Raw genomic sequence first — 13,432 nt, 5'->3', positions numbered from 1 at the left:
TTACAAAAATAAAGAGCTGTATTTAGAGTTACGGGCTGTCCGAGACCTTTAGTACATTTCCCATCAATATTTAATCTATTCTGGCTAGCTTTAATAAATTGTCACAAGGTAAGAAACCATTAAGTCACTAAAAAGAACTGTAAAATATTACAAGAGTTATAATATTGCTGCAGCCATAATTTAAATTTAATTTTAAATATTTTATTAGCTTATTTTATCAGATGGAATTAACAGAACATATCGATAAATTAGGCGGTATAAGGCTGCACAGCTATTTCAATTATACATTATAAAAGAGTAATTTTATAATTTAAAAATTTTAAGCAAGCTAGCATATTCTGTCTTGTCAATTCTATAACAATATAATGATACAGTTAGATGCAAATAAGAGTTACATATTAAGTGCTAGCATCTACCAGTCCAAGAGGAAGGGGCAGGGAACCAAGGAGCAATGAGCCATTCCTGAGCTGAATATTGCTGTGAGTGCCATAAAGGTTGCTGGTGGCCATAAGGATTTTTAACATAGACCATGAGAAACCAGATATGATCACACACTCCTGATAGAGCAGAAATCAGCCCCCAAACTTGGCCTGCCCTGTTATGCTGTTATCACCTCCACGGGGAACTACCACCCCACTCTCAAGAAGTCCCTGTTAAAAAGCTCGCCACGAAGAAATGTCACTGTATGACTGTCACAGAAATCAAGGAAATGTCTTAGGGGGTAAATCATATTAGATTTTGGTCAATGAAATAGGTATGTGATTTTATTTGTGGCTTATGCTTAAAAAGCATTTATAAATATCGGCTACTTTTTTTGGCTTTGTCTCATAAAACTTAAGTCAAGAACTATCTAGGCAGTCTGGGTTATAGCATGTAAAAGATCTTCAGACTTTTCCATTTTTACCCCTTTTTCTATTTCCCCACCAAAGGAATCTCAGCATGCTTCCTGTGTTGATGTTGGTCCCCAGCCTTGTTTTCTCTCCTAGTGGACTTGATGGCTCCCCGAGGATGGGGCTGTTCATATGAGTCTTTGTGGCCCCCTTTGGCACTCAGCACAGTGGCACTCAGCACCTGAGGCTCATCAGACACCTGACCCTGGCCTCCCTCCTCTCTGCAGGAGGGTGCCACTCTATGTAGTTTGCTTGCAGTGTCCAATATTCAGTTCCTGGTGTCTCTTAAGGTTACCATGAATGCTAAGAAGGAAACAGCCCGCACTACAATGTGTGACTACTTCATAGGAATCTACGAAATGCGCAAATAATCACTTTTTTTAAGGTAATGAACTCATAAGCTGTTTAAAACACTGCATTCTTCTGACTTGTACTTCTAGACTTATTCATCCAAAGACTGAAGATAGACTTATTCATACAAAGACTGAAGAAGCATTTTCCAAAATATATTCTTCAGAATCTTTGTTTTTAGAAATAGTATTCCAATGGTCAAGTCAATTTGTGAAACTGGAAATACTCTATCACTATCTTGGAACTCATGGTGATAGCAAATAAAAGTTTCTAAGAACCTTTTATTTACTTAAGCAGTAAAGATATCTGATTACTTTTGTTCAAACTAGTGTTTCCCAAAATTATTTAATCAAGGAACTTTCCCCCATGTGATATTTACTAACATCCTATGAAACCCTTCCCCTGTGTGATATTTACTAACATCCTAAGAAACCTACGAAGTAGTCACAATTGAGAAGTGCTGGCCCGACGTCTTTTTTCTTTCCCTTGAACTGCATAAATCCCTCTAAATTACAGCTTTCAGACAACTTATGAAACAGTCAAAAATATTTCTGTTTAGGTTTATAATGCCGATCCTGTTTTGTCCTTGAGCACAGCAAGCTACATCAGAAGAAGTCTAGAGTTTCGTGCTCTTAGCTTGTGCTTTTGGAGTGGAGGAGGTAGCAGATGAGGTACTCACCCCCAAGTACTCTAAATAGTACTGGAAGACAGCCTGGCCCATCTGGGAGGGGAGTGTCCAACACCACCCTTAACCCTGATAGGTTGAAGAGTCAATGACAGCTTCAACTACATCATACACTTGAAATGGGTGTCCTTCACCCAATAAATTCTCTCTTAGAGTTATGATAAATAAAAAAATTACAGTAAGAGCAGGATGTGATTAAGAAAATGCAAGGTAAATCTTAAGTAGAAAAATGTAATATTCTAGGTGTCCTGAGGATACCCCATTAGGGTTAAGCTGATTACAAATACGGGTATCACAGAGCAGCTCCTGTAAGAAGGGAAACCACGGCCTAGTGTGGAGTCATGTGATACAGGCACCTGTCCCTCACGGCATTACATTTTTAAGTTAAATTTCTTGCCCTTACCAGTTGAAAAAATGAAAATAAAATGAAAATGAATAAATCAATGACTGGCTGCAGGATAAGATTTTTAAAAACTCGTTCTTATATCTGTGTGGAAAATAGTGCATCCTTTAAAAATCAATTCAGATATAGCTGAGAAGCTAACTGATGTTTAATCCAACTGAGGTGAGTGTCTCTGAATTCTGCTTTCAAAAACAACAAAACACTAATCAAATACAGCAAGGTCAGGGGAATTACTTCTCCAGCATAGGTGAATGAAGCATGAAATAGGAAAGCGCACTTCAGCAAAAGCTCCAAAGTACGTGTGCTGTGTTGTCTTAGGATATCTCTCTCACCCAGGCTATGTAAAAGGATAAATGACAACTCACCATGTCATAAGTTGTTACGATCTTCTTCAGAACCTCTGGCACAATTCCCTGCAGCTCCATTGTGGGGTACTGCTCACTGAGATTCAGGACCACTAGGGGTGTGTTATCGGGCCCCAGAAAGCGGGGAGACACCGCCAACATGCACTGCATGAGATTGGCCACAGAGGAGAGGCCACACAGCTCCTTGAATGACACCACCGCATTCTGTTAAATGGAATGAAAGGAGCATTTGTAATTAACTGGGGATTTTAATTTCTCATGGATATTATATTTGATATATCTGATTATGCTTGAACCACCTGGTACAACAGTTATTAGCAGTGTTATAACAGAATTGGCTAACGATTGTTTTATCCTGGGAAAAATGGCTATTATCCAAAGTAAATACTGTTATGGACATTTGTAACACCAATTTATCAAAAGTACTGAGAATGCAAATAAGTCAAATTCTTCTGAAGGGTAAGGCCTCTTTTCAGCCCAAAGTTCATAGTAGTGCTGATGTGGATATGCAACTATTAGCAAACAGAGAGAATAGCTTCTGCATTCAAAGAGGGTAAAGATTTAGGAGAAAAAAAATCAAATCTGATTTAAAATAAGTATCAAATATGCCAGCCATACAAAAGGGAAAGAAATATTTGCAAGGTAGAAACCTGAATCTCTCATCTATTTATGCCTGCTGGCTCAAAATCTAAAGAACCTTTGAGGATGCTACTGTTCTCTGGTGAGTCTGCCCAGCAGGGACCTTGGTTACCTGTGACCTTCCCCTATTAGTGTCACTGCTGATCTCAATGCCTCCTCTCTCTCTCTCTCTCTTTTTTCTAATCACCAGAGGTATGCCATTTAAATATCCATTAAAGAAAAACCTTCAACACTGTAAAATGCCATGAGCTGGCCTTCTATGAACACTCACTAAGTGCTAAGCCATACTAGGCATATTTATTACACATTACTTTCATTTAATCCACACAGCAAGCCATGTTATGGATGAGAAGACTGAGCCTTAGCTATAATCCCTCTCTGTTTGTCTAGGGTCACACAGCTAGTAAGTGAAGGAGTCAAGATTTTACCTGAAAGCTGTTGATGTTAAGGCCCATGCTTTGAGTCACCATGAGTAATAATAGGCCAATTATAATCATAATAAGAGTCAGGTGGGCTATTTCAGGCACACTTGGGTCCTGGTCTGGGCTGGGCATGTGGGCAGAGGGGGTGGACCTAGGCCCTGCAGGCCTGTGCCTTCTGCTCTCAAATAATGCAGCTTCTTGGGAATGAACAACACTTTAGTTTTAAATTTAAACATTTCATTTTTATTAATATTGCTTTAAATATGGACATCAAACTATAGATCATTGGCTCAAATCACTTTGATATTGACAGTTACAGAAATCAATCATGACTGTGATATTTAAAGTGCAGTTCCCCAGTCACTCTTATTACACCACTTACTCATATCTGCAGTTGTTCTATTTGTTTATCTGCCTGCCGCCTGTCTGTTTCCCCTTCCCACTGCCTGCCCCCAACTAGCATGGAAGCCCGTTGAAGGCAGTCAGTCAATCTGTCTGTTCACCACTGCATCTTCATGGCCTAGACTGCTTGTGCATGGCAGGTGCTCATTCAGTATCACTACCGACTGCTTTGTCAGGTTCAGTGCAGACGAGGCTTTGAAAAAGACAATGCTTGAGCTCTGACAAATCCTCAAAGGAATTCTGTGTCACACACACCACAGCAGCCACTGGGCAGTGGACAACGCGCTTGCTCAGAGCTGAGGGTTTACCAAACCACTTTCACCCTCAGAAACAGGGAAAAGCCCTTCATATGTCTGCTATGCTTATACTTTAAGAGAAAGGAAACAAATTTCCTTATTGTGGGAAGGTCTTTTTATTCACGAAGTACACACAGAATTAGTTGATAGGGGAAAAATGTTGAATTTTCTCAGTCAGATTTTATTTGTTGGCATCATTCTCATTGGTCATTTTAAAATATAATTTTTTAAATATAAAATAAACAGACATGGAGCACTTATCACACACACACCACTTCTCACACACTATGACAGGTTAGGGCTGCTGTCTGCATGAGGCAGGCCCTTGCTGTCTAGCTCTGTGTCACTCAGGGGTCCTAGTATATGGCTAGATGTGTGGGCGATCCTTAATTAAATATGTAATTCCTAACTGATTGCTTTTAGCCATTATATATTTCAGAGGTAATCATTATCTTAAACTTCTAATAAATACAGACATCTCTTTTACTTATAGAATTAGCTATCCTCTCAAATCAAGAGAAGGCTCACCATGCATACACATACATTTATGGCTCATTTAAAGGTTTCCCATCTCCTCAGCATTACAGCTTCTTAAGAAAGGACTGGATCACATTCATTTTACTTTGACCTATATCCTTTTTATTTTAATAGATCATCAATTTGTGTTCCAGGTAAGGAATATTCAGAAATCCCAGAGATTCCCATGTATACTATTAGAAAAAACAAGGAGCTGTTCAGCAGTCATTAACAGGGACTGGGACGAAGGTGTGTAACACAGCAATGAGACTTACTTATCCCAATATGTAATCAATATTTTCAATATCAACTGTACCTTTAGGAATTTAAATGATAAAAAAGAGACTAGTGGCAAACATTCTAAGAACTAATCAGAATTTAAAAACTACTTAAATATACCATTATTAAAAAACCAATATATTTATAAACTATGGACGTGTACTAAGTAGGAAAACCATTGAGTAAATAATTAAACACAAGCACGCACCTGCATGTTTTCTCTCAGATCTGTGGCATCCCGTATAGGGGGTTGGGCATTCTTGAATACCTCATCCACAGTTTTAATCCACAATGTTCTCAAAGATGCATATTCCCTGGATTTCTTCCCTTTTCTCACAGAAAGGCCCCTTTTATGAGGCTTCCCTCCTCCTCTCCGGTTAGTAATAGCCACGTGGACAAATAAAGAAGCATGTGCAAGGACCTCTCCAGTTAAGGACTGCAGGGGGACATGGCGGTAGCCCGTCTGTAAACATTCAAAGGGAATTGTGTACTGGCCAATGAATTCATCCCCAATGTAGTCATCATCCAGCACTACAAAGCGCACCATGGCCAGTTCAGGCAGGTTGATTTGAAATTCAAAGCTTTCATCAAAAATGGGGGCGTCTCCATTCTGGTGCACTGTTTTTGTCCTTTGTTCTGCACAATCAGCAGGGATTCCATGGATTTCAACATAGACATAAGGATCCACCACGTCACCTTTGGCACCTGATCCTTTGGGCTTGGGAAAGTTCTGCCCACTGATGATTTTAATGTGAAGAAGTTGAGGTGAGACCCCTGGGACAGAGTCTTTTGTATTGGCGCTGAAGAAGGAGACCTCCTCCCTCATGATGGCCGGCCGGAGGACATAGCCACAGTTTCCGTTCTGCCTAAACCAGCCAATATTCAGGTCCATCATCAGTCCTGGTGTCTGAAAGTTCATGGCTACAATTTGGCAACCACATTTCCAAAAATCTTGAGGGTTCATGTTACTGGAATCAATTCTCATTGGACTGGGAAAAACCCTAGCAAGGAAACGTTTGTTGTAATTTACAAAGTCCCCTGGATTTTCATTGGCATACTTGCTGGCAAGCACTTCATTAAAGGAACAGACTTCCCAGTACTTCTGAACCTGAAATGACACCTGAAATTCTTTGAACTGAACTGATTTGCAGATGCTGACCAGTTCAGACAGTTCTTTACAAAGCTGAAATCGCTTCACAGGCACATTGTTGGGTTGCTCCACGTTCTCTTTTCCCATCCTCTGAGACATTTCTGCTCCTTCATCTTCATCAGTAACATCTCCTTCTACCCCAGAGCAATTTGAGGACAGCTTCTTTGCTTTAATTAGTATTTTCCCTCTCAGGACATCTGGGGATGGTAGATAAGATTCCTCAACATTGGGTGATGTTGTATAGAGCTTGTCTCCTAAAAGTTTCTTCATGTGCTGAACCATTACCTTCTGCTGTTTAATGGAACAGTGGTTTTCTAAACACAAGATAAGAGGATACTCTGAAGCAAAGAATGCATACTTGTTAATAATATCAATGACACTGCGGAAAACTATCTGAGAGGTCATGGTGTGGCCTGTGTAAATTACAGGTTCATTGTCCGGCCCATCCCATACATCTAATTCAACACTCCTGCAACCCATTTTAAGAGCTCGAATATATCCTGTGATGTCGGAGGGACCTCGGAACTGATCCTCTATTAAGTATGTATTATGAGATGAGTTTATAAAGTAATGAGACAGAGGTTGCTTCATATCCTGACAGACCTTCTTATGTTCTGGATCAAATATATAACAGTCAGGTGACATAAGGTAATTAGTGAACCCATCTATGGAGAGCCATCCCTTTTCCTGACCCTCTTTGGATGGCTCATATTTGTGAATAATTTCAAGGCTTATTTCCTCATTTATATGTGCCACACCCTGTTCTGCCTCAAGAAACATCATAAGGTCCTTGGTATCAAGGAATTCTTTATTGCTTGAAAACTGAACTAAAAGGAAATAAATTTCAGGTCTAGTACAAAGCTCATGAAAAACCTCAATAAATTCTTCCTTTGTGACCTCGGTACCAGCTTTGTCCTTTGATTTATGCAATTCTTTGAACTTAAGCTCAATTTTGCTCGTTTTTAAACCAGGATTGAGGTTTCTGATACATTGCACAGCATTACACAGAGTTATATGTCCAAGGTTATCTACATCGATTTCACTAAACATTTGTGAAACCCAAGAAGTCCTCATGTTATCTTGGCTACTTTCTAACATATCAAGCGTATGTTTTCCATAAGAAATTAGGTACCGCAGTCCCGTAACCCAGATGTTTGCAACATCTGCGGAGTTGGCAACCAAATCCAGTGATTCATAATTCTCTCCATATATGACGGAAAAAGCACAATCTTCAGATATCTGGTCAGAAATGCCATTGCTGCGGAATATGTCTGTGTTTTTTCCTGTTCTCACTTCCTTGATGGATTTAATGTCAATCTTGGCTTTCTCAGAATCCTTCTTAGATGGCTCCCACCTTAGGCTCTGCATGTCGGCATCCAGTAAAAAGTACCTATGATAAATTCTAGAGTTGGAGCGAACCTTTTTGAGTTCTGAACCCTCAACCATTGAATTAATACAATCACTTGCACTGCTGATCTTCTTCTCTGTTGGCATGCTGCTGAATGAGACTGTTTTTTTCCGTTCCCTCTTCTGTTTTGTACCATCCTGAGAGAAAAAAAAGACCGTATATTAGAATAACATAAATATAGGTTTCCATGTTCAAGATTATGAATAGAAATTTAATTTCCTTGAAAAAAATCATACTATTAAGATTTCCTATTCTAGGCTCCTGTGATGAATGATACTTATTCATCTCTAAAGCTCAGAATTGGCCTTGGAGTTGACAGCCTAATACCAACAGGTATGAAATCATTATTGAATAATTACAATTCATATTTATCAAGAAGAACAATTTCAGGCCAGGCATGGAGGTTCACACCCATAAACTCAGCACTTTGGGAGGCTAAGGCAGAAGGATTGCTTGAGGCGAGGAGTTTGAGACTAACCTGGGTAATACAGTGGGATCCCATCTCTACAAAAAAAAATTTTTTTTGGCCAGGCACAGTGGCTCATGCCTGTAATCCCAGCACTTTGGGAGGCCAAGAAGGGGCAGATCACCCAAGGTCAGAAGTTTGAGACCAGCCTGGCCAACATGGTGAAACCCTGTCTCTACTAAAGATACAAAAATTAGCTGGGCATGGTGGTGGGCACCTGTAATCCCACCTACTCGGGAGGCTGAGGCAGGAGAATCACTTGAATCCATGAGGCAAAGGTTGCAGTGAGCCGAGCTTGTGTCACTGCACTCCAGCCTGGGCAACAGAGTGAGAATCTGTCTTAAAAAAAAAAAAAATTAATTAGCCAGATATGGTGGCTCATGCTTGTAGTCCCAGCTATTCAGGGGGCTGAGACAGGAAGATTGCTTGAGCCCAGGAGATTGAGGCTGCAATGAGCTATGATCTTGCCACAGCACTCCAATCTGGACAACAGAACAAAATCCTGCCTCAAAAAATAGAAAGAAAGAAACAATTTTCAGAGCCCAGAGAAAAGTGAAAATGCAGGATTCCTTGATTAAAAATTATTAAGAATTTCAAGGTGACAGAAGAGCTAAGTGAAGCCCAGGGCTCTTCTGAGTCAGTGTGAAGCCTGTGCAACTGTACAAGTCATATACCACGAAACAGGCCCTGTTTCTACGTACACCTCCTACACCAACATTTCTCAAAGGCTTGTCACCAGACCACCTGCCTCAGAATCATCTGGGTTACCTGGTTACAATGCAGATTCCTAGGCCCATGGAACCAGCTCCCTGGGGCTGGTGCCCAGGAATTTACATCAAGGTAGCACTCCATGTGATGGGGGATGTACACTAAAGTTTAAAAACCATTTCCTGACTACTTGGGCTAAGACGTCTAGACTACTTCTGGAAACTATTTGCACCAAATGATGAGAAACAGCTAAGTACAAACCAATTAAGTATCTGTTAAATGGGAATTCCAGCAGAAATTCCTCTCTCCAAAGTCTCATACTAGATCAGTCATCAGTGTACATCAGATAGACATGTAAGTCTGAGATGAAGGGCTAGATTATAGCTGTTGGAGCTCCTAAAATCGTAGAGTTGGATTTATTAAAACCTATTACTATGCCCCAATGCTTAGAACCATGTCACCTTGTACCTTAATATTAATAGATTATTAAAAGGACTAAGTTAAAACTTCAGGCAGCATTTATTTCTAAAGAAGTTAGCATACCAATAAGGCACTGTTCAACTTTACTGCTTAAGGTAACATGTTCTCATCTTAAGGGGCTAACATCCACATCTGTGTGTGTATTTAAGTCCTTCCTTATATGGAGACCTTTGTTATTTGAAAAAAATGCTCAAATTACCTCAAAAGATCTTTCACAATTTTAAACCTAAAAGATGATACTGCCTTTCAGTATGTGTATAAAATATATGACAAATTTTCAGTATTCATTGTATTCACAAATAAGAAATAGGGATGGGAGTTGGAATAATATCACTTTCATGACAAAGAAAAGAACATTGTTGAATATTATCCAAAGGCAATTCTAATTTTCCTGCTCTGCATAGAAAATATCTATATTTTAAAAAGCTACTATGCTATACTCTATCTCTGAAATTTAAAACCACTTTTACTTTCTAACTACCTATACTTCCAAAAGCAATTTGCAGAAGGTAATTAAACTTAAACTTTAAATCATATGGGGATTATTTTCCTCAAAGTTTCAAAATGAACCATAGAAGCTTTTGTGATCTGAGTGCCAAGACAAAACGTAAAAGCCACAAGGTAGAATATTTCTTTATAATTATATCCTCAGAACAATAAAGTGCAAAATACATAAAAACTGTGGTAATTGTATCTGTAAGATACATTATATTAAAGTCATTTCAAATCCCTAAAGCATAGATTGTATTATATCAATTCAAGTGAGTTAGCATGAAATCAGTTTTGTAATCAGCCATGCATAAGGACATGAAACAAACGTATAATTTTCTATTTTTCAGAATGACGTCTTTAGTTGTTTTTTTTTTTTTTTCCAGTAGAGACAGGGTTTCACCATGTTAGCCAGGATGGTCCCGATCTCCTGACCTTATGATCTACCTGCCTCAGCCTCCCAAAGTGCTGGGATTACAGGTGTGAGCCACCTCGCCCAACCGATGTCTTTAGTTTTTAAAAGACACATTTACCTTTGATAAAGGCAACATACTGATTCAGTTAGGGAATTTTATAATATTTATATATCGTGTCTCAAAGATGACACTAGTAGAACAATTACAAAAATATATGGAGGTGTTTATCCACTGATCCATTAAGAAATATATAGTATTTTCTCAACATTGTAATCTTTTATTCTTTCATTTTTATGGGCTGATTAATATTCTGTTACACTTTCTAATTTGTTATAAATGATACATTTCAGATAAATAGGTTTCTTTTTTATTAAGAAGGAAAAGGCCTAATAGCAAAGTAAGTTAATAACATACACACATGCTCACATACCCATGTATGTGGAACAGGCAGCAGCTTAAACACCATACTGTGGCTTTAAAAACATTGCCATGCTTTTCACAAACCAGCCCAGGCCTTGAATGGAGACTTCTGGTCATCAACTGCAGACACATGAACATGATGACCACCCAAGCACGGGCAGATATAATGACATCAAGGACACCCCTTAGCAGAGACTTCCTGTCTCTTCCTCTCCCTCCATCTGCTGTCGCCTAGAACCGTCTGTCCTCTCCATAGCACACCAAGGCCTGAATCTGCTTCTCCTTCCTCACTAGCAGATAAAGTGTTCAGAAAACACCGATAGAGGAGTATGCTTGTTTAGAGACCAATAAGAAACAGAACAGATGTGAGCTTGCACTCCTTAATGGGTGGACCAGAATCTCTGGCTGGGAGCAACAAGTGGATGTGAATACAGGAGAAGCTGGTGAAATGGTCTTCCACAGCCAGGAGAAAAGGAAGGGGAGGACAGAAGCACTTGTGTGGGAGGGAAGGAGAACTGGTGTTCAATGGCAGGAGATTGAGCCCCAAATTGCCTAATTCCTGGAATCCTTATCCCACTCTTACTCATTTCAACTTGGCTTTCATTGTCAGCCTGGCCGTGATCAAATACTTGCCTAAGCTAAGTAGCTGGTCAGAAGCAGAGAGCTGGGATCTATTATTTATGCTGCCTTGTAATGCAAGTTAGTTTAAACCAAATAATGAAAATCATTCAACCTACATGTGCTATACATATACCTTTTTAACTGGAAGAACACTAAATGCATAACACTCACATGCATTAACCATCTAAAACCACAGGAAAAAATGCAGGTTTCTGCTGAGACACTTGTGCCTCAAAATACTTTTAAAAAATAGTATAAACTATTTCTCAGAGTTGGCTGTTATATTGTGAAGAGTACTCATCACCCAAAGCTTCTGAGTGATGAATATAACAGAAGGGAAACTTGGTGCATTTCTGCTACTCTATTAGTACTTAGTAACCTCAAGAGAAAGAACACACAAACAATGTCCGGACTGGAAGAAAACCAGCTTCCAAAGAACCTACCTCCATATCAACCCTGAAATTTTGCATTTCTTGACAATCATAAAATTTAGAACTAGAAAGAAACAAAGGTTCATTTGTACATTAGCCAACAGAATAACAATTTCATACCAGGAATGATTTTAGGTAAAGCAATGAACTAGAAAGAGGCTAGGGAAACATTCTGCACCACAGCAAATTCAGGAAAAATAAAAATGTTTATATAATTCATATTTAGCATTAAAAATATAAATAGCCATATTGAGTTTGAGTCCTATGGAAAAACATACATCTTTCTAACATAACTGCCTACTTTATTTAATAGCCTTAATAGAAGGCTGTCACTAAAAATAGGAGGCCACTAAAATTACCATTTGGGATACTTAAGTAGTGGCAATTTCATAAATGGGCATGGGTAATTTCATAAATTCTCATCCTGAAATGGGATAAGGAATAGGTGAACCTCATTTCTTCTGCTGGCAACAAAGCGTCTGGCACTGATTCAATCGATTTAGCTCGCTCTGGAGAAGAGGAACAAGAAACCGAGTTGTGGAGTTGCAGTCTTGTCTAAGGGCACACAGATAGTTAATGTCCTGCTGGAAGAAAATTACCTCCTGTTTCCTATTCCATTTGAAAGACTTCAAAGACTTCCACTTGAAAGACTTCTGCCTTTCAAGACTCATTTGTTCCCATTTTCTGTTTGATTATTCCTCAAAAAACATCATGAGAAAATGATGTTTCAATATCCAGGTGTTTCAAATATCCAGGCAAAATAGTCACCAAGTCTAAGCAGTCATTCTGGTGTGGGGCTAGGGTGTGGGCATGGGGTGGCTCAAAATGGGGAGAGGGTGTAGTATGAAAACAAAGCAGCTGTTTATCTGTCTGGTTTGCTTGAATCAAGTTATTTAATCTGAAATATAAATAACATTAAAGAAAGGCAGAGGATCATCATGTTTATCAAGGGGGATCTAGAATTAGAGAGTTGAGAAACTGGGGGTTAGAAAAATTTCTCTTTTACAAAACAATACAAAACTAAACAAAAAAACCCAAGAAAGAACTTGAGGTCCATTAAACGAGCACAGCAAGGCCTGACCTTTCTTCAGCTCAATAACAATAACTCTGAATTGAAAGAGTAAGTCACGCCAGGCACATAAGGACTACCTTGCAAAGTTTTTCACACCTCTTTAAAACTTTGATGTGCTCTCCAAGATGAGAAAAAAGAAGAAAGGGGGGAATTTGGAGCAAGACAGTCACTCTGAAGGTCATTTTATAAAATAAAATGAAATGAAAAAGAATAAAATAACATAAAGGAAAGCTAGGTACAGTTAAATGCTGCTTCTTGCTCATGTGGAAAGGCCCTTTATTGCAAGTAACAGAAACTCCTTGGCCTGTGGATGCCTCTCCTCCATGGGCGCTCCTCTTCTGTCATGCCCTCTACTGTATTCTGTATTCCAAAAGCTTACCCCTGCCCTAGCTTGGCAGAGTCTATGAGGGCTCAGATCTGCTAATGGCTTAGGAGCCTATGGGTGACTTAAAAAGTCATGAAGTAGGGGCAAGTAAAGTTTAGATGGTGGTTTACAATACAGAAAGCCAAAATAGAATATCAC

General features: G+C 39.1%; 1 protein-coding gene across 5 annotated transcripts in view; it reads right to left on the bottom strand.

Annotated features, from left to right (window-relative positions):
* The window catches only part of PLCL2 (phospholipase C like 2), a 210,612-nt gene that overhangs the window by 74,157 nt on the left and 123,023 nt on the right, over window positions 1-13,432 (bottom strand). For all 5 annotated transcript variants that reach the window (XR_009211620.1, XM_058433540.1, XM_058433541.1 and 2 more), the window contains 2 exons: window positions 5,457-7,943; window positions 2,695-2,898 (listed from right to left, as the gene is read on the bottom strand). Coding sequence is in view for 4 of the 5 variants with exons in the window: in XM_058433540.1 (XP_058289523.1) it covers window positions 2,695-2,898; window positions 5,457-7,943 (2,691 nt within the window). In the remaining variant the exon portion in view is untranslated. The remainder of the gene's footprint in view (window positions 1-2,694; window positions 2,899-5,456; window positions 7,944-13,432) is intronic.

The sequence above is a fragment of the Hylobates moloch genome, unplaced genomic scaffold (assembly GCF_009828535.3).
Source record: "Hylobates moloch isolate HMO894 unplaced genomic scaffold, HMol_V3 SCAFFOLD_22, whole genome shotgun sequence".
In the NCBI taxonomy this organism is placed as follows: domain Eukaryota; kingdom Metazoa; phylum Chordata; class Mammalia; order Primates; family Hylobatidae; genus Hylobates; species Hylobates moloch.
This window is presented reverse-complemented; position numbering and strand designations above follow the sequence as displayed.